Here is a 21,480-nt window from a genome sequence, read left to right on the forward strand (position 1 = left end):
ATGCTTCATTGTTTTCTTTTTCCTTGTTTTTCACATCTCATCATTTGTAAAATCTCATATTGTCAAAATCTCAGATATATTTGTGGGTACCTGTATATGTAAATAAATGTGAATGTGTTACACCCGTTGTTTGTTTTGTGTCCGGTTGAAGACAGATGTTTAATCAATCATATCCAGAACTTATGGCTTTGTTATATTTTGTATGCAGTAACTGATAACATTTCACAAAGCTGTCATTCAAAGCAACCATGCATTTACTTATTCATAATTTTAAACACAGCACAAACTGATGAGTTATTATTAAAGGAAAAATAAAGGGGGGGGGGGGGGAAAACTAGCTATAAAGACCAAAATCATTTCTTTTTGTACCAGGCAATAAGCATGTTTATTTCTGGTGTCAGGTTGGACATTTTAACATGGGCTTCAATGGAGAGTGACTGTGCAAGTAACCATTCAAGGAACTACAAGATCTGCCACTTCTGCCTTGGCTTCATCTTTTAGTGCCATAGGTTGGGGTTTGATAAACACTGATAACAATTTAGACACAAAAATAATATCCATAAACTTACACACACACACACACACACACACATACAATATATTTGCTTCCAAAACATAAAAGAGTGAATTAAATACATCTTGCAAAATAATATATGATAGTAACCACAGCTATAAAGTCACGTGAAAGGAAATAATCTGTGAATGTAAAAGAGCGTGGCCATGAAGTGTTGAAAATAAGATGAGGAATGGAAGCTGCCAATATGTTCTTAAAAGTCTGCACTGTGAGCCAACTAAACACAGCCAACTTTGTCCCTCGTGTCTGAAAGTCATACCTTTGCCAAGGACTGTGACTGTGGATTTGTTCCGCACAGGACATAAAGCAAAGCAAAAAGCCAACAGTAGACCCAGTCACATACCCTCTGCTTTGTAGATATGTGGCTCTCTCATATCTGTTTATTGATCAGAGCAGATGTGCATCAATCAATCTTATCTGAGCTCCGCACACTGTCTAGCTAACCTCTGGGAGGGCAGGCCAACCAATACTGCGAAACGGTGCGAGCCCCGAGCCACTCATATTATCACCAAACACCTTGAGCAAATTTTCTCTTTGTGTGAATGTATGAGTGTGTGAGAATACCAGGAGACACACCGTGAAGGTGCATTAGAGGACAGGTCGAAAGCGGCAGCTTGAACAAAACCTCACATTAACTTCGTCTTTACGTTCCTTGGGACAATCTCAAAATGTTGTCTTCCACACGCCATAGTGAAGCAAAATCAAAACCTCTCACAATCCGTAAAGTGGGCTGCACAGAAGGCTGGTGTTCACCGTGGATTAAGAATCAATGCTAATGAACATTTCTAGTATGCCGGAGGTGGATGTGATCCACAAAGAAGTACAGCACATCACGCTCAGCAAAACGGATGAAACAATCAATTCAGCCTTTTCAAAGATGCGGAAAATCTGTGATCCACGATACATTGATGCCTTTTAATGTGCCAGACTGACATAGAACAAATTCACATTGCCTGTCTGTGAGGATCTGAGTGGTGCTATTATGGGGAGTCTGATTTTTAAAAGAGTCAATAATGAAAAGCAAAAACTTGAAATTTGGAAGTAGTATCCTAACGTCTTCGAGTGTTAACATTGTCAGATGGTAATAATATGATATGAAATGGATTCAGCTTCACTTGTTACTTACCTCGACACACGTTGCCGTTGTCGGGTTCAAATCCGGCCTTGCAAGTGCAGCTCCCGATAGGAACCATCCACTCTCCGTCTCCGTTGCAGTAGAGTTTTATAGGGACATCTACTTCCTCTGAGTTGGGAATGCAGATCCCTCTGGCAATGACCAGGGAGGTGCTCTCAGCCCCTGTCATGGTCTCTGGGAAGATTGCAAAGTTCTGGACCACACTGGGGCACTTTTTATAAAACACCCTCACTGACAGCAGAGACATACAGGCACCGTAGTCCTGAAAGGCCAGATAGAAGCCGTTCTTAGATAGCGGCCCAAAGCTTCGCACCTCTGTGTTGACCTTCATTAAGCGCCCCCCGAAGTCCACCTGTGAGAAGCTTTCGTCTGCGGCAATAGTGTCTACCTTGAGGTAAGGGGCTTCCATCCAGAAGGCAGTGCCCTTGGTGGCAATGACAGCATCAGTTTCATAGTAGTAGAGATTGAAAGTCTCCTTACAGGAACCTGGAACATTGGGGATGGAACTGCAGTCGCGTACGGTGAATCGAATCTCCACGTAGATGCGCTGAGCACCGCGCCGATCGATAAATGTGGTGAGGAGCCAGTTGTTCTGACTGGGCTCAAAGACATTACACACCTGGTAGGTCCTGATGGTGTTAAGGTTCTCATCATAGCCACTCACCTCCTCCCACTGTAAATACAGAAAGAGATAAACATGGTTGATCAATAACAATTTGTGACAAAGATACTTTGTGAAGTGTATCAAGCCACTGTCAGTCTGTACACACAAGGTATCAGTCATTAGTAACAGGAACTAAATTCAAGTCTACCATTGGATCTAATACAAATGAATCAACCTGCCTCACTGTTGGGAAAATTCAAACAATACATGCATGCAAATTAGGGCTGGGTGATATGACCTAAAATTCACATATATATATATATATATATAAACATAAGTGTAAAAATTATAATGCAAGTGTTTCTGAATGGGTTTTATAGCCCCATAGCAAATAACAAAAACATATAATGTAATTTTGAGAACATTTATTGTGCAGATCTCAAAACTATGGCTAGAATTTGCCAGAAGCTACATCAAAGATGCAAGCCTAAATTTGATCTTTTAATGAAAACATGAATTTCTTGTTAGGTCAGTGGTTGAGGTTTCATCTCTTGAACACTAGATGGCACACCCACTCGGAATACATGAACAATTTTCAGAATGCAGACATTCCTCATTTTCAAAAAGAAACAAGAAACCCCGCTCCCCCAAAACAACAAAAAAGTACTTAATTTACTCATATTTGAAGTCAGTCAGTAAATCATTGTTCCCTGGCTGATTTTGTCTTTCTGCTCCGGTTAAAAAAATCTTTGCATTATTTTATGTGGTGTTTCCTCATATGTTTTATTCAGGTCGCAAGTGAGTGACCCCTCTGCCCGGACCATCCCCTGAAACAACGGCTTTGCAAATATTGCACGTTGCTGTCTTGGCTTTTTGGTGTTCAGCGACAGAACTCCTCAATACTTGCCTGTTAAATTCACTGCTAGAATCCTTGTGTCAGTGACACACACCTCAGCTCAGAACACTCCCCTCCCCTCCGCACTCTGTTTGCAGCAAAGGAGCAGTGGTTCACAGATGTTTCAGTTTTCCTGGATTGAAAAACTCCGTGGGCGTTATCGCGATAGGTTGGTGGAGTACAAATCTCTACCATAGATCCAAATTTATATAATTTCTACTGTCAACCACAAATACCGCACACCCATAATGTGAATACTCTTATTTTGTGACAATTCTCCACACTCTACTCTACTACCAATTCTATACATCAATCAATCAATCAATTTTTTTTTATATAGCGCCAAATCACAACAAACAGTTGCCCCAAGGCGCTTTATATTGTAAGGCAAGGCCATACAATAATGATGTAAAACCCCAACGGTCAAAACGACCCCCTGTGAGCAAGCACTTGGCTACAGTGGGAAGGAAAAACTCCCTTTTAACAGGAAGAAACCTCCAGCAGAACCAGGCTCAGGGAGGGGCAGTCTTCTGCTGGGACTGGTTGGGGCTGAGGGAGAGAACCAGGAAAAAGACATGCTGTGGAGGGGAGCAGAGATCGATCACTAATGATTAAATGCAGAGTGGTGCATACAGAGCAAAAAGAGAAAGAAACAGTGCATCATGGGAACCCCCCAGCAGTCTACGTCTATAGCAGCATAACTAAGGGATGGTTCAGGGTCACCTGATCCAGCCCTAACTATAAGCTTTAGCAAAAAGGAAAGTTTTAAGCCTAATCTTAAAAGTAGAGAGGGTGTCTGTCTCCCTGATCTGAATTGGGAGCTGGTTCCACAGGAGAGGAGCCTGAAAGCTGAAGGCTCTGCCTCCCATTCTACTCTTACAAACCCTAGGAACTACAAGTAAGCCTGCAGTCTGAGAGCGAAGCGCTCTATTGGGGTGATATGGTACTACGAGGTCCCTAAGATAAGATGGGACCTGATTATTCAATACATTAGTCTGTTTGGTAAAAAACTCAAATACCACATATAGTTAGACTGTCGATTTTCTTTAATGGCAACATGTAAAATTATCTCAAGATGTGCAGCAAGATTTTCTAAACAAAGTATGTTTTTTAAGCACATGATAATTCCCAATGTGTTGTGAAAGTGTAGGAACACGGACCCACAACAGGGGGCGCAAATGAACGGACAATGGAGGAAGTCAAATAACAACACTTTACTGTTGTGAATATGCACAACAAACACAACGGATCACAACAATAGACAGAGAAGTCAATTCACAAGAATGTGTCACGTGGGCAGGCTCGAAGATAAGAGACGTCTGTCCAAAGTAGAACCGGAACCACACGATTTCCTCCGCCACCGAACCCCGGGAATACTGGAGCCGCCAAGTCCCGAACTCCCAGGTGGCCACTGCCTCCGCGTGTCGGATCTGGTACTGCTGGCGAGGAACAAAAACAGTTAAATGTGGGTGTGTTTGCACCCAGTAATCCGTAAGGCGGGAAAACCACCTCCACCTCTCGTTGGAAGAATATCTGCTAGTTAACGCACAAGAGTAGTAAAGGGTTACTGTCAAAAAACACAGTCAGCTGAGTACGGTACCTTCTAGGTAGAGCGATATCTCGGCAAAGAGGTGGAGATGTCGTCCTGCTGATATACCACTGTTGATCAGATGATTGGTGACAGCTGTTGTAGGTGATAAGTGATAGCTGTCACCCCGGCTGCTCCTGTGAGGCGGCAGCGCCCTCTGGTGCCTGGAGCCCGCACTCCAGACAGGGCGCCCTCTGGTGGTGGTGGGCCAGCAGTACCTCCTCTTCAGCGGCCTACACAACAGGACCCCCCCCTCAACGGACGCCTCCTGGCGCCCGACCAGGCTTGTCCGGGTGGCGGCGGTAGAAATCGGCCAGGAGGGCCAGGTCCAGGATGAAGCTCTTCTTCACCCAGGAGCGTTCTTCGGGTCCGTACCCCTCCCAGTCCACCAAATACTGGAAGCCCCGGCCCATCCTACGGACATCCAAGAGCCGGCGCACAGTCCAAGCCGGCTTGCCATCGATGATCCGGGCAGGAGGCGGCGCCGGACCCGGAGCACAGAGGGGTGAGGTGTGATGAGGTTTTATCCGGGACACATGGAAAACAGGATGGATCCGCAGTGAGGCCGGAAGCTGAAGCCTCACTGCGGCTGGACTGATGACCTTAAGGATTTTGAAGGGGCCGATGTAACGGTCCTGTAGTTTGGGGGAGTCCACTTTGAGGGGAATGTCCTTTGTGGACAACCACACCTCCTGCCCTGGCCGATACGCAGGGGCCGGGGTCCGCCGACGGTCTGCATGGGCCTTTGCCCTCGTCCGGGCCTTTAGCAAAGCAGAACGGGCGGCGCGCCACACCCGACGGCACTTCCGCAGGTGGGCCTGGACCGAGGGCACACCGACCTCTCCCTCAACCACCGGAAACAACGGGGGCTGATACCCCAGACACACCTCAAAAGGGGAGAGGCCGGTGGCTGAAGACACCTGGCTGTTATGGGCATACTCGATCCAGGCCAAATGGGTACTCCAGGCCGCCGGGTGCGCGGCCGTCACGCAGCGCAAGGCCTGTTCCACCTCCTGGTTTACCCGTTCTGCTTGCCCGTTGGTCTGAGGATGATACCCGGACGAGAGACTCACCGTGGCCCCCAGTTCCCGGCAGAAGCTCCTCCAGACTTGCGAGGAGAACTGGGGACCGCAATCGGAGATGATGTCTGTTGGAATCCCATGCAGCCGGACGACGTGGTGGACCAGGAGGTCCGCTGTCTCCTGGGCAGTCGGGAGCTTCGGGAGGGCCACGAAGTGGGCCGCCTTGGAGAATCGGTCCACTATCGTGAGGATGGTGGTGTTGCCCTGGGACGGCGGGAGGCCCGTGACAAAATCCAGGCCGATGTGGGACCAGGGGCGATGAGGCACAGGCAGTGGCTGGAGAAGTCCCGATGCCCTGCGGTGGTCAGCCTTGCCCCTGGCGCAGGTGGTGCAGGCCTGGATATAATCCCGGACGTCGGCCTCCAGGGATGCCCACCAGAAGCGCTGCCGGACAACTGCCACGGTCCCACGCACCCCTGGATGACAGGAGAACTTGGAGCCGTGACAGAAGTCCAGAACTGCAGCCCTGGCCTCTGGTGGGACATAAAGTCTGTTCTTCGGCCCAGTTCCGGGATCCGGGCTCCGTGCCAGGGCCTCCCGGACGGTTTTCTCTACGTCCCAGGTGAGGGTGGCCACGATAGCGGACTCCGGGATGATAGGTTCCGGTGGATCCGACAACTCCGTTTTGACTTCGTCTTCATGCACCCGGGACAAGGCATCCGATCTCTGGTTTTTGGTCCCGGGGCGGTAGGTGATCCGGAAGTCAAAACGGCCGAAGAACAGTGACCAGCGGGCTTGCCTGGGGTTCAGCCACTTGGCGGTCCTGATATACTCCAGGTTCCGGTGGTCAGTGAAAACCGCGAATGGCACGGACGTTCCCTCCAACAGATGTCTCCACTCTTCAAGAGCCTCTTTCACCGCAAGGAGTTCTCGATTGCCGACGTCATAGTTCCGTTTGGCCGGGGTCAACCTGCGGGAAAAATAGGCACACGGGTGAAGGACCTTATCGGCCTTTCCGCTCTGAGATAGCACGGCTCCTATCCCTGAGTCCGAGGTGTCCACTTCAACCACAAACTGGCGACTAGGATCGGGCTGCACCAGAACAGGTCGAGAAGCGCCGTTTCAACTCCTTGAACGCGGCATCGCACCGATCCGACCAGGTGAAGGGAACTTTTGGAGAGGTCAGGGCTGTCAGGGGGCTAACTACCTGACTGTAGCCCTTAATGAACCTCCTGTAGAAATTTGCAAAGCCGAGGAACTGTTGCAGCTTCCTACGGCTGGTGGGTTGGGGCCAGTCTCTCACCGCCGCAACCTTGGCCGGATCAGGAGCGATGGAGTTGGGGGAGATGATAAACCCCAGGAAGGACAAAGAGGTGTGATGAAACTCACACTTCTCGCCCTTCACAAACAGCCGGTTCTCCAACAACCGCTGCAGGACCTGACGTACATGCCGGACATGAGTCTCAGGATCCGGAGAAAAGATGAGTATATCGTCTAGATATACGAAGACGAATCGGTGCAGGAAGTCCCGCAAGACATCATTAACTAATGCTTGGAACGTCGCGGGGGCGTTTGTGAGGCCGAACGGCATGACCAGGTACTCAAAGTGACCTAAGGTGGTGTTAAATGCTGTCTTCCACTCGTCTCCCTTCCGGATCCGAACCAGGTGATACGCATTTCTAAGATCTAGCTTAGTGAAAATCTGGGCTCCATGCAGGGGCGTGAACACTGAATCCAACAAGGGCAACGGGTATCGATTACGAACCGTGATTTCGTTCAGCCCCCTATAATCAATGCATGGACGAAGTCCGCCGTCTTTTTTACCCACAAAAAAGAAACCTGCACCCATCGGGGAGGTGGAATTCCGGATCAACCCGGCAGCTAAAGAGTCCCAGATGTAGGTCTCCACTGATTCGCGCTCAGGTCGTGAGAGGTTGTACAGCCTGCTGGACGGGAACTCAACGCCTGGGACCAAATCAATGGCACAATCGTACGGACAGTGGGGGGGAAGGGTGAGCGCCAGATCCTTACTGAACACATCTACAAGGTCATGGTACTCCACCGGCACCGTCCCAAGATTGGGCGGGACTCTGACCTCCTCCTTAGTCTGGGAACCGGGAGGAACCGAGGAACCTAAACATACCCGATGGCAGGTCTCGCTCCACTGAACCACTACGCCGGACGGCCAATCAATCCGGGGATTGTGTTTTAACATCCAGGGGAACCCGAGAATCACACGGGAGGTGGCAGGAGTCACAAAAAACCCGATCTCCTCCCGGTGGTTTCCTGACACCACCAGAGTTACTGGTGGTGTCTTATGTGTGATTAGAGGGAGTAGGGAGCCATCTAGTGCTTGCACCTGCACAGGCGAGGTAAGCGCCACCAGAGGGAGCCCTGCCTCCCTGGCCCATCTGCTGTCTAGCAGATTCCCTTCAGAGCCCGTGTCCACCAGTGCTGGGGCCTTCAGGGTTAAATCCTCATAAAGGATTGTAACTGGGAGTCGTGTGGCAATATGGGTATGTCCCACGTGAATGTTTTGGCCCACCCCTAACCCAGTTTCTAGGGGCGGGCGTTGGTGTTTAACCGCTCGGGGCAGTCCCTCACTTGATGCTCTATTGAGCCACAAACAAAGCACGCTCCGCGGACCAGCCTCCTCTGTCTATCTGGTGGCCTAAATGTGGCCCTGCTCGTGTCCATAGCTTCATCAGCAGGGGGAGCTGTAACCACACGGAGCGTAGAGGCCGTGGAGCGTGGGGAGGGCAGAACTCGGTCGGAACCGGAAGGGAGAGGGACGGCACGTGCCCGGCCACGCCCTTCGTCTCGTTCCCGACGGCGTTCTTCTAACCGATTGTCTAATCATATAACGAGATCAATAAGCCCGTCTAAATCCCGCGGTTCGTCCTTGGCCACCAGGTGCTCCTTCAGGACCAACGACAGTCCGTTTACGAAGGCGGCACGGAGGGCAGTGCCATTCCAGCCGGACCTCGCAGCCGTGATGCGGAAGTCGACTGCATAAGCAGCTGCGCTCCGGCGCCCCTGTCTCATTGACAGCAGCACGGCTGAAGCGGTCTCTCCTCTATTTGGGTGATCGAACACTGTTCTGAACTCCCTCACAAACCCATCATATGTCAGAAGGAGCCATGAATTTTGCTCCCAGAGCGCTGTAGCCCAAGCGCGTGCCTCGCCACGAAGCAGATTAATTACATAAGCTATCTTACTAGCATCAGTCGCGTACATGACGGGACGTTGTGCGAAGACGAGCGAACACTGCATAAGAAGACGAGCGAACACTGCATAAGAAAGTCCGCGCATGTCTCCACACAACCCCCGTATGGCTCTGGAGGGCTTATGTATGCTTCAGGGGAAGGTAGGAGGGGTCGTTGAACGACCTGTGGAATGTCACTGTTGCGCACAGGATCGACAGGAGGGGGAGCCGCAGCAGCGCCCTGAGGGCGCGCTTCCACCTGCGCGGCGAGAGCCTCCACCCTGCGGTTAAGGAGGACGTTCTGCTCAGTCATTAGATCCAACCGAGCCGTAAAGGCGGTGAGGATTCGCTGCAACTCACCGATCATTCCTCCTGCAGACGCCTGTGCGCCCTGCTCTTCCATTGGCCGTTCAACAGCCGGTTGACGCCCCTCGGGGTCCATGACGTTGGCCGAGATATCCTGTTGTGAAAGTGTAGGAACACGGACCCACAACAGGGGGCGCAAATGAACGGACAATGGAGGAAGTCAAATAACAACACTTTACTGTTGTGAATATGCACAACAAACACAACGGATCACAACAATAGACAGAGAAGTCAATTCACAAGAATGTGTCACGTGGGCAGGCTCGAAGATAAGAGACGTCTGTCCAAAGTAGAACCGGAACCACACGATTTCCTCCGCCACCGAACCCCGGGAATACTGGAGCCACCAAGTCCCGAACTCCCAGGTGGCCACTGCCTCTGCGTGTCGGATCTGGTACTGCTGGCGAGGAACAAAAACAGTTAAATGTGGGTGCGTTTGCACCCAGTAATCCGTAAGGCGGGAAAACCACCTCCACCTCTCGTTGGAAGAATATCTGCTAGTTAACGCACAAGAGTAGTAAAGGGTTACTGTCAAAAAACACAGTCAGCTGAGTACGGTACCTTCTAGGTAGAGCGATATCTCGGCAAAGAGGTGGAGATGTCGTCCTGCTGATATACCACTGTTGATCAGATGATTGGTGACAGCTGTTGTAGGTGATAAGTGACAGCTGTCACCCCGGCTGCTCCTGTGAGGCGGCAGCGCCCTCTGGTGCCTGGAGCCCGCACTCCAGACAGGGCGCCCTCTGGTGGTGGTGGGCCAGCAGTACCTCCTCTTCAGCGGCCCACACAACACAATGCTCACAATTTGGGGACTTCAGCTTATGCTAACAGACTGTTAGCACTGTGTTATGCACAGACTTAATTGTGATGCGTTATGTGACATGAGCGAGTTTTCATGCTAAAATTAGCCTGTAAACATCACATTATGTTAGCCTATTAGTATCACATTGTGTGACGTAGCGACTTTAAGACATAATACAGCAAATCAATTGCGAATCGCTGTTTTAATGCTTTTAAGGTGCTCCCCTTGCTCATGTCTCTAGCCACTACAAGTATATTTTTTTGTTTTGTTTTTGTTGTTGTTTTAATGTTCATTGTAAATCCTGTGTTTTTCCATCTGCTTGATGCTACAAAATTCTGAAATAGGTCTTACATTATAAATTCCATTGTTCTCAGTGGAGGCACAGCTCATGCTAACACTACATACAATGTCAACGCCATGACATTGCACAAAACAGCAAGCTAGCATTAAGGAAATTATACAACATATTATATTAAGAGCGTAACTTTATTCACATCAGGAGACAGTGCTTCAAAACAACTGCCAATTATGAATGGCAACTGAAAATAGAAATAATAATAATAATAAAAATCCTTGGAAAAGGTTTCCAAACTTATTGTCTGTGATCACACTAAAATAAATTTTACCCATCAATTCATATTTTCTAAATATTATGACTAAAGAAACCTACTAAAATAGATAGCTATTATTATTCGGAAGAATTTATACACTTCATTAGTTGACTAATAAATTTGTAAAAATATAGATTTAAGTTGGTTTTTTGGGTGGAATTTCAGTGAGGAGTGGATTTATTCATGGGGATGGTACTAAATAAAAATAATTCCTTAAGTGTAGCCAGAGCAAAAACACTGCTTCCCCATGTTGCCCCATAAATGTCTATAGCACGTGTACAGCCAGTGTTTAAGTACAAACCCAGTAATTACTTTGGACACGCTGTTATTTGCCATCTATGCAAAGCGTGGCTGGGCACTGAGTAGACGCATTTTAAAATATGGTGTGGAACAAATTCGACATTATGTCCTATTGAATTACAATTAGACAGATGGCGGCTACTTTGTGGCGGCCAAGTGCCAACCTGACAGAAATACTGAAGTGAAACAGTCCTCGCATTTGCAGGTGTGGATGAGCATCAGAGGCCCCTTAGATTATTAAGTGACTGCACCAAATCATGATGAAAATGTACCATTAATATTTGGTTAGAAAAGCTAAGAATCGTGAAGAGGAATTACGTTGAAATATGAAATGTGGATTGGGGCTACTAAGCTTGACTTTGGGAAATTAGTGTTAAGTAACATTGGAGCTGTGTAAAATGAAAAAATATTACAGCGTAACACAACACTAATTTATTTTGTTTACTAGGCTACTTTTATTATGGCAAGTGTTTTTAAATCGGCATATAACAGTAAAAGAGGGGTAATGACCATACTGTACAGGGTAAATAGGAAGAATGACACAGGGCATCTCCTTTGGTCATGACCAGTGAAGGTCACCAAAAGCCCCAAGATAGCAGAATTCTGAACATCATCTTCTGTTGCACGCAACATAAGTCCGAGGGCATGTCCACAACCTGTGCTGACTGGAGCCTTTACATATCAAATTCAATCTGGAATTTTAATTTTTTTTTTTTTTTTTCTTAAGAGAACCTTCCTTTTAATCCTGCCAGTGAGTTGTGGAGTTCAAAGATTGAACATCCCTACTTCCCCAACACACACAAAACAATTATCCTAACACCAGTGCATTAGGGAGATTCAATGATGTCTTCAGCCAAATGAGTCTGTCGTTTTTTTGATATTTCAGGTCTGCATGCATCTTGTAAAGTTTCCTGCTTGCTCTGAAGTTTAAAGTCCCAGCTGTTCAACTATTTTTAATTGAGGTGAAACATGACACACCATCCAGACAAAAAAACCGAGAAGTAAGAAATGAGGCCTATATTGGCCATGAGGCCTATTGGTGTTGGTGTTTATCCCCAGATACCAGAGAGTAGTACTGATGATGACTGTCCCTGGACAGGACACCAGACCATTTCAGGTTAATTCCCCAACCGAGATTGGTGTCATATAGAATATGGACCATCTGAAAAATGTATCTACACAGTAAAATCACCAGTGTAAAACTAACCCTTACTGTGTTAAATGAGCACTACCAGTGTACATATGGTGACAGGGGCATATCTGCAAGGGAGGACACCCTCTCCCCTTTTCATGGACCAATAAAAAAGAAGAAATCCCTGCTGAATGCCTTTTCTGAACCCTCTATTCAGCAACAAGTGACTCAGCTGGATACATTTACAACAGAGCATGATTCAGCAAGGTGTAGCAAATTTGTTCACTTTTTTAGCCACAGGCATTTCAAATGTTCTCCATCTCATAATGTCATAACATCACATTCTAGATTGTACAATACAAGTTCAAATGAATAATAAAAAAAAGTTTAAAAGATTATTTTCTCTGTGGTGCATTTTGTAGTAAAATAAGTGCCAAATCGCAGGGAAGCGCACCTAAAAATTCAAAAACTACTCAAACAATTCAATTTATTTAATTTATGTAGCACTGAATCACAACAAAGCTGCCTCAAGGCGCTTCACACAAGTACGGCCTAACCTTACCAACCCCTAAAGCAAGCACACAGGTGACAGCGGTAAGGAAAAACTCCATCTGATGATTTGAGGAAGAAACCTCAAGCAGACCAGACTCAAGGGGGTGACCCTCTGCTTGGGCCATGTTACCGAGCACAACAGGGAATTGTTGAACATGCGATGACAGAAATGTTGCAGCTTAGCAGCCATACAGGTATTGAGTCTAGTTATCACAGTAATCGATGGCTCAAAACACAACCAAAAGGTGAATAGCAGAGTCCCAGTAAAAAGGAGTGCACTGGTGCTGAATCAGTCATTCCACAGCTTTCATCCACATGAAGTAATGGCCCCAAGATGGATGGATGGATGATATTGAGGAAGAAACCTGAAGCACACCAGACTCAAAGGGGTGACAATCTGCTTCGGCCATTCTACCAAAAATGTGTACAGTACAACACACAACACAACAACAACTGACGAGACTCCATGCAGGCATTCAGTCCACCATCAGGAGGGAAGGGGGTTGGGGAGACAGAGTCATAAAGCCACTTATTGGATTTGTTCCTACAGCGGAGTCTGTCCTGCTCCCACTGCAGAGATCAGCCAATCCAGCGTGTGGATCCAGCCACATCTCGGACAGAGAAAAAAAGAAAACAGTCAGTCACCAAGAAAAACTACACTTAAAGTATAATTCATCAGCATTAAGCAACAGGAACGCAGAAGAAATACTAAGGTGATGGCAGGGCCACTAGCCCCAAGCTTCACTAACAGACCCAGACCCAGACTTTAGATAAAGCTGAGGCCAAGACCCACTCTGTTTACTAATTAAATGAATTTAAAAGGGTAGGAAGCATAGTAACATACTATGCCAGTATGCGAGCCATAAAAAAGAGAAAATAAATGCATCTTAAGTTTGGACTTGAAAGTCTCTACAGAATCTGAGACTTTTATTGATGCAGGGAGATTATTCCACAGAACAGGGGCATGACAAGAGAAAGCTCTGTGCCAAGAAATGGGAAAATAATGGAGAAGTTTCAAAGAATCTTGTAAAATAAGACCATAAAGGGTTGGGACAAGACATCTATGGAATACATGCGAGCCATCAACTTCATAAAACACTATAGGTGATAGGAATAGTTGTCGTATGAAAGAGAGGCGTCTGTATTAAAATCTTCCACAAGGTTGGGGTCGGGTGAGGGCAAAACAGTGACACCGCTGACAAGATAAACGAGTTTTCAGAAATCTGTGGTGCAAATTAAAGCCTTTTTTCACCTCCACTCCTCCTGTGCCCACTGTGTGCTACTCTGCCCCCTCCGCCTCGCTCCTTCCTTCCCATTCTGCTCTCCTCTCTCGTCTCTGCTATGTAATGACCATTCATCAGCATTACAGGAAGCTGTCCCTTTCAGCACTGCCTGTTCATTAATACAGCCAGCCCCGTGCTCGTCTGCTGCTGTCTGCTCCACTCTAGAAGGGGGTCCTCGCTGCCCCTCATCTCGCGAAATGACCGCCATCTTTCACACCGGAGAGAGGCGCCCCGAGGCCTCTCCGGTAATGCCCGCCTGAAATCTGTCCGCACATTCATTGGATTATACATTAATGGACTACGTTCCTTTGTGAGTGGTACATACGGTGTCGCCATTTTGTCAAACGCACAACAATAGATGCATCAGTTGCGTTGCAAAAAACACAACTTTGGATCCAAAGTTCTTTGTGTTCATCTGTTGTTGGCATACTTTTTACAATATGAGCGTGTTTATAATTTGATGCTTTACTGACCACATATTGATTGGGTGACTGGTGAGGAGCTTGAGGATACAAGACACATTTGTTTGTGCCTCTGTAGGAAGAAAGCATTTGATTACTCGGAGGAATAATGCCGGAATCCATTGTGCGACATATTTATCATTTGTCCTTTTGTAAGACTTCAGCATGAACAGCCTAAGCAAGGACAAGTTCCACATAAGGAGTCCAGAGAGTATGTTCTCCCCCACCCCCATTCTGTTTATTCACTTTTACCCAACCTTTTACATCATTTAAATCAAATACATCACCGACGCTGTGCGACATCTGCCCGACCTTGGCAGTGAAAAGAGAAAAGCAAAAGCATCATCACCCGTCACTTTGCTGTTAATGGAATTCCCTGGTCATTGCATCCATTTCCCCTTCAAAAATTTGTGTATAAAAACAGTGTTGGTGTATTTGGTACATGCATTATGCACCAAGGCGCAGATGTATGTTGCCAGCATGTGTCATTCATATTCGCTCAAGGTAAGATGCTTTTTGTGCCATCGCGTAAAAGTCTAACTTATCTTTAAATTATCAACAGCATTTATTGTCAGCATAAATATTTGGACAGTGACATTATTTGTAATTTTGCCTCTGCGCCACCATCACAATGGCGCAGAAATATCAAATTCAAGATACCACTGAGTTGCCGACTTTCAGTTTTAATTCAAACTAGAGCACCGTGCATGTACAGCGCAAACCTCCGCCAACACTAGTTTCCAATTCCACTAATGTTGTCAGGAACTGAGTTTTGTCTGCTTTTATTTCTTGGCTTTGTGTTTTTTTCTCAGTTGTTTTCTGTTTTGTTTGTTCTCTTGTTAGAGTTTTTCCTCTTTGGGTCTGTCTGTCACTTTTTCTCTTGTCTGTCTCTGCTGGCTCTTGGTGGTGGGTGTTTCCCTCTCTCTGGCCACACCCTCATTCTGGTGTATTCCATGCACACCTGCTCTCAATCTGCACCTCATCACCTGGGTGTATTTAAGCTCCTCATTTTGCTTTACTCCCTCGCCAGATTGATGCGCCTAGTGCCTTCTCTCTAGCTCTGTATCTTGTTTTCTTGTTCGGCCTGCTTCATGTGTTTTTTGACCACCTGCTTGTTTCCTTGACCACGCCTTTGCCTGATGTTCCTGGTTTTGTTATTCCTGTTGGACTGCCTTTCTGTGTACCGGACCCCGTTTACTGTTTCAGTAAACTGTTTTTACATACAGAGCTTGCTGTCAGAGTCCTGCATTTGTGTCCAGCCTGAACTATCTACCAGACCTGATACATTTTTACCTTGGAAAATATTTTCAAGGTCAAAGTCCTGTTAGAAGTGACTTTTCATGAGCTAAAATACAATAGAAAATATAGATCAAAGGGCTTTTCAATGTTAAAATCAAATATCCGCGAAATCAGAAATACAGATAAGATGCCGATCAAACTTATTCTTCATTGAAAGTGTCAGTTTGTGCCTCATTGGCACAAATGAGAGCGATTGAGGCACTTTTGATTGGGAAATAATGTGAAATGTACACCAAATGGGCTTTTCAATATTAAATTCAAATGTCTACAGAATTCACAATCTGGATCAGATCAGGGTCAAAGTTTATCAGGTGATTTTGAGTGCCAGTCTGCACCTCACTTTCAAATATGAGAGTAATTGGGGCATGTTTGATTGAGATATAATGTAAAAGATGGAGGGGAGGTGATGGACTAGTGGTAAAGTGTTGGACTTGAGACCAGAGGCTCCTTGGTTCAAATCCCAGCCTGACCAGAAAATCAACAAGGGCCCTTGGGCAAGATCCTTAATCCCCTCAACGCTCCCGGTGTGTAGCAACCTGACATTGAGGTGAATGTGAGGCATTATTGTAAAGCATTTTGAGCATCTGATACAGATGGAGAAGTGCTATATAAATGCAGTCCATTTACCATTTAAATGGGGTTTTCAATGTTAAATTTAAATGGCCACAAAATCTGTAATCTAGATCAGAGCTCGAGCAAACTTTGTCAGTCAATAAAGAACACCACCCTACATCATGCTTTCAAATATGAAAGAAATATGATCTGTTCTGACACAGTTATGAATTTTTGAAAATTCATTTAATGTTAAAGACAGGGATTTTTCCAAGATTTGTCCTGACTCTGACCTATGACCATGAAAATTGAATCAGTTCTTGCCTATCAGGATATGAATCTTCAGTAAAAATATCATAATGATATATGAAAAAATGTGGGCTCCAGGCTGTTCACAAACAAACAAACAAACAGGGGCAAAAACACAACCTCCTCCAACTTCATTGGTGGAGGTAATTAACAAAAATACATTACCCATTAAGGAATTACAGCAATTTTAAGCCCCCCCCCCCCCCCCCCACACACACACACACATCTATTTGCTGTTGTTTTACTATACAGTGCATTAGTGATTGTGTTTCTTAATGATTGATTTAAATGAAAGCCAAGATTTGAAACATTCATCTATTCATCATCCACTGTCTATTAAGAAAACTGAATCTAAAAGAGATGATTTGTATTAAACATAATTCTGAAATTTAGCTGCTCCATTTACTTAATGTCTCTGAAAATGGAAGGACTGTGCACAAAATTTGTGTTAATCCCCAAATGGTTAATGGGATATTTCTTGTGAAACCCCTTGAATTAAATCTGAAAGTCAACATTACAAGCATTTCTTTGTTGTTTCAATTAAACTCCATGAGAGCTAAAATTAGAAAACTTGTGCCACTATATTAACCCTCTGGGGGCAAGGGTATTTTTTGGACAGTTCACTCGCCTGGCATAAATGATTTATTATTGCTGTTAACAGCTCTCCCTGCATCCCACAATCAAGTTTTATGTCTCTTTTTTATCAGGACAACCTGTGCTTTAAGAATATATATGTTTTTGTTGTGTTTTATAAGTGTAATAAAGGTTTACAATCAAAAATAAGCAAGGAAAAAATAAAGCAAAATATTTTTCCACACACATTTATTCAAAACACACAACAAACTATAATAAACCTTTATATTATATAAATATTATATAAATATTTGAGGTCTTGTGTGAAAGACTATACAACAAAAAGATTCAAACAATAAACACAAATGCACATTTTGAACAATATATACAAAATAGTCTATGCATTTTGTTGTCCATTGATATGGTAAACAGTGCTTTATGACGAGAAAGCAACAGAGTTATCCAGTAACATTCACATGCAAACTAGTGGAGCAATCCTGATAGTTACACACTCTTTGTTTGAGCATGTGAGATTGTCATCAGAGGCTGTCCGTCTGCTTTCAGTGATCACTGTGCATAATGGCGCAAGGCGCATTGGAATAGTATGTATTCATTGGCGCACCCAGGGGGCTATTCAAATGGGCCAACTAGTAACATATCACTCCTGAATACGATCTTTGGCTTTTCACGTGAGGTAAATCTGCCCCACGATTGGATTTTGGAAAACCATTGGACACTCACATTGCGCATGTCATCACACAGCTTCTATGAGGAGTACAAAGACGGCCAATGGCTGGCTCGAAAGTCTGCAGAGTTAACTTTTCAGCAAAAAAAAGTATGTTTCTATCTCATAACATTAAAAAGTTATTTATAATTTAGTAAAGCTTGGTCTTAGCCGTCGTATACGACGGCGTCGGCCACAGAGGGTTAATACATATGTGAGTGTATAATATTTCTTCTGTGGTGTATCTTCCACAACTCCATGTGACAATAGAAGATTTCACTTTTCATAGTATGTAGATCATGGATTACATCTCAGTTAAAAAAAAAAAATACTGAAGTGATTTGGAACACACTGTTAATAAACTTGTCTGAATTTGAAAATGACTGTACATCTTCAGCTGTGTTTGTGTGTGTGTGTGTGTGTGTGTGTGTGTGTGTGTGTGTGTGTGTGTGTGTGTGTGTGTGTGTGTGTGTGTGTGGCGGTGAACAGCTCCGGCTTACATGGGTGTATATATTTGCACCATATAACATTAGAGCGGCATTTCTTTTTATGTCCTACAGTCACCTCTATCTTTCAACATCATTCGTCTTTGATTATAGCTTCCCTCCACTCTATTTTTAGATGTATGTGTGTGTGCTTTTATGTTATTTACTTATTACAGACATAGATACTCAAGTAAAAGGTAAAATATTTAATGTTCCCAGCATGATACAAATATGAATCAGAATCAGAACTGCCTTTATTGTCATTGTAATTTGCATTGCAACGAGATTTGAGTGCAACTCCAAAAGGTGCTTTTCCGAGGTGCGAGTACTTGGTAGCCAAATAGAAGATAATAAAATTTAACAATAAATTATACAAAGTATATGTACAACCAAATAAAATAAAATGTGGACCAAGTAAAATGTAAAACAAGAATTATATACAACTGTGGGATAATATTGCACATGAAATATTGCACATATTGCACAATATGCTGCATGCACCTGATGTTACAGGTAAAAAATAGGCACCGCCCTAAATTTCTCAAGGGGTGCTGCAGCTGTGATGCATGACATGCATCTGAGGTACTTCTGGGTTGCATCTGGCCTGCTTCTTTGATGCGGAGGTTGTGCACACTCTGAGTAACATGGCCACTCAAATAAAAATCAACCACCAACACAACTGCCATGCACCTTCAACACATTTGGTGTGTTTCACCACTAAAATGATGAAACCTCACCTCAAATACAAGGGTTTGGAATCCTAACCAAATATAATGTGAAGGACAACAGATATAATGTGTTTCTGTAATTTCAGCTGTCTCTAGTTTCACTGTGTACAATGTCATAATATATCTATGTTATCTCATTGAAAATGTGTTGCTAATGACACACCAAACAAACACTGAGAGGCTCACTACTCAGCTATCATTAATATACCAACCAAATGAACCCATCGGCTCCACACTTAATAGCTTTGCTTTTGTCAGTAATATAGGAGACACTCTTCCCTGGCCCTGATTGTCAAGTGTGGCCATTGTGTGTGTCATTACGGCCGCTCTGTTTTACGGGCAGCAGTGTGGAGATGGAGGAGCTATGGATTTGCCGAGTGCTTAATGTTTGTTTTAATGACCAGTCACAGCTAGCCAAGCTCGAGACAAGAGGGAGTAGGAATGAAATATAAAGAGTGAGAGATAAAAGAAAATTCAAAAGTGGAAAGGATTCAAGGAGAAGTGTAGAGATAGTAATGTATTCACTCTGATGTTCCCCTACCCATAGCCCCATTTCACTGCCATCAAGCCATTGAGATTCTGCCCTCATAAAGGCCATTCATCATAATGATCTCCTGCCATTACCTTCAAAAGCTAAAATAACACAGATCAAGCTCAGATGGCTCCAGTCTTGTAATAAGACCTACAGCATCCAACAGTTAGATGGTAGCAGAGCACCCATCATGGAGAAGACTGCAGAGATAAGCATATCAGAAGATGAATGAAGTAACCTTGGACAATATCGGGAGAAGTGGCTTGGATTAAAGAATTGCCTGAAACAGGGCAGGTGGGAAATGAGTTGGAGCCAGTCTGACACATGTATATTCCAACTGGGTTATGTTTCTAAACCCTCACCATGTTTGAGATTAGGGTTTGTATTTTTAAAGTGGAGAATCCCCATATATGTGCACATGTTCACTTTCATTTCTGAATGGTCCCTTAAAATGTTACTTCCCATTTCCAACCATAGATTACATAATGGACAAACTCCATAGGTTTTCTGAAGATTTGAAGCTCAAATGGGGCACTTAAGACATAAATTGGTAAAGGAATGGAGCTTTTGCAAGACTGGAGTTACCTGTGAGTGATGAATGAAACCCAAATACAGTAGTGTTCAGAATAATAGTAGTGCTATGTGACTAAAAAGATTAATCCAGGTTTTGAGTATACTTCCTATTGTTACATGGGAAACAAGGTACCAGTAGATTCTCACAAATCCAACAAGACCAAGCATTCATGATATGCACACTCTTAAGGCTATGAAATTGGGCTATTAGTAAAAAAAAGTAGAAAAGGGGGTGTTCACAATAATAGTAGTGTGGCATTCAGTCAGTGAGTTCGTCAATTTTGTGGAACAAACAGGTGTGAATCAGGTGTCCCCTATGTAAGGATGAAGCCAGCACCTGTTGAACATGCTTTTCTCTTTGAAAGCCTGAGGAAAATGGGACACTCAAGACATTGTTCAGAGGAACAGCGTAGTTTGATTAAAAAGGTGATAGGCTGTTCATCTACAATGATCTCCAATGCTTTAAAATGGACAAAAAAAAAACAAAACAAAACAGAGACGTATGGAAGAAAATGGAAAACAACCATCAAAATGGATAGAAGAATAACCAGAATGGCAAAGGCTCACCCCCTGAGCAGCTCCAGGATGATCAAAGACAGTCCGGAGTTACCTGTAAGTGCTGTGACAGTTAGAAGATGCCTGTGTGAAACTAATTTATTTGCAAGAATCCCCCCGCAAAGTCCCTCTGTTAAATAAAAGACATGTGCAGAAGAGGTTACAATTTGCCAAAGAACACATCAACTGGCCTAAAGAGAAATAGAGGAATATCTTGTGGACTGATGAGAGTAAAATTGTTCTTTTTGGGTCCAAGGGCCGCAGACAGTTTGTGAGACGACCCCCAAACTCTGAGTTCAAGCCACAGTTCACAGTGAAGACAGTGAAGCATGGTGGTGCAAGCATCATGATATGGCCCATGGTGTTGGGCCTACATATGGCATACCAGGTATCATGGATACATGGATATGTCAAAATACTTGAAGAGGTCATGTTGCCTTATGCTGAAGAGGACATGCCCTTGAAATGGGTGTTTCAACAAGACAGTGACCCCAGGCACACTAGTAAACAAGCAAAATCTTGGTTCCAAACCAACAAAATTAATGCCTCGCAGATGTGAAGAAATCATGAAAAACTGTGGTTATACAACTAAATACTAGTTTAGTGATTCACAGGATTGC

At 44.7% G+C, this 21,480-nt stretch overlaps 1 protein-coding gene and 1 long non-coding RNA gene across 3 annotated transcripts in view; one reads left to right on the top strand and one right to left on the bottom strand.

The window, feature by feature from the left end:
* The window catches only part of LOC117521852 (ephrin type-B receptor 1-B), a 667,735-nt gene that overhangs the window by 409,418 nt on the left and 236,837 nt on the right, over positions 1 to 21,480 (bottom strand). For both annotated transcript variants that reach the window (XM_034183208.1, XM_034183207.1), the window contains exon 3: positions 1,701 to 2,382. In XM_034183208.1, coding sequence (XP_034039099.1) covers positions 1,701 to 2,382 — 682 coding nt within the window. The remainder of the gene's footprint in view (positions 1 to 1,700; positions 2,383 to 21,480) is intronic.
* On the top strand, positions 365 to 20,051 carry LOC117521857. Its single transcript, XR_004564082.1, has 3 exons — positions 365 to 439; positions 11,074 to 11,078; positions 20,039 to 20,051. It is a non-coding gene; the product is annotated as an uncharacterized LOC117521857 (long non-coding RNA).

Source organism: Thalassophryne amazonica, chromosome 12 (genome assembly GCF_902500255.1).
Source record: "Thalassophryne amazonica chromosome 12, fThaAma1.1, whole genome shotgun sequence".
Lineage (NCBI taxonomy): Eukaryota > Metazoa > Chordata > Actinopteri > Batrachoidiformes > Batrachoididae > Thalassophryne > Thalassophryne amazonica.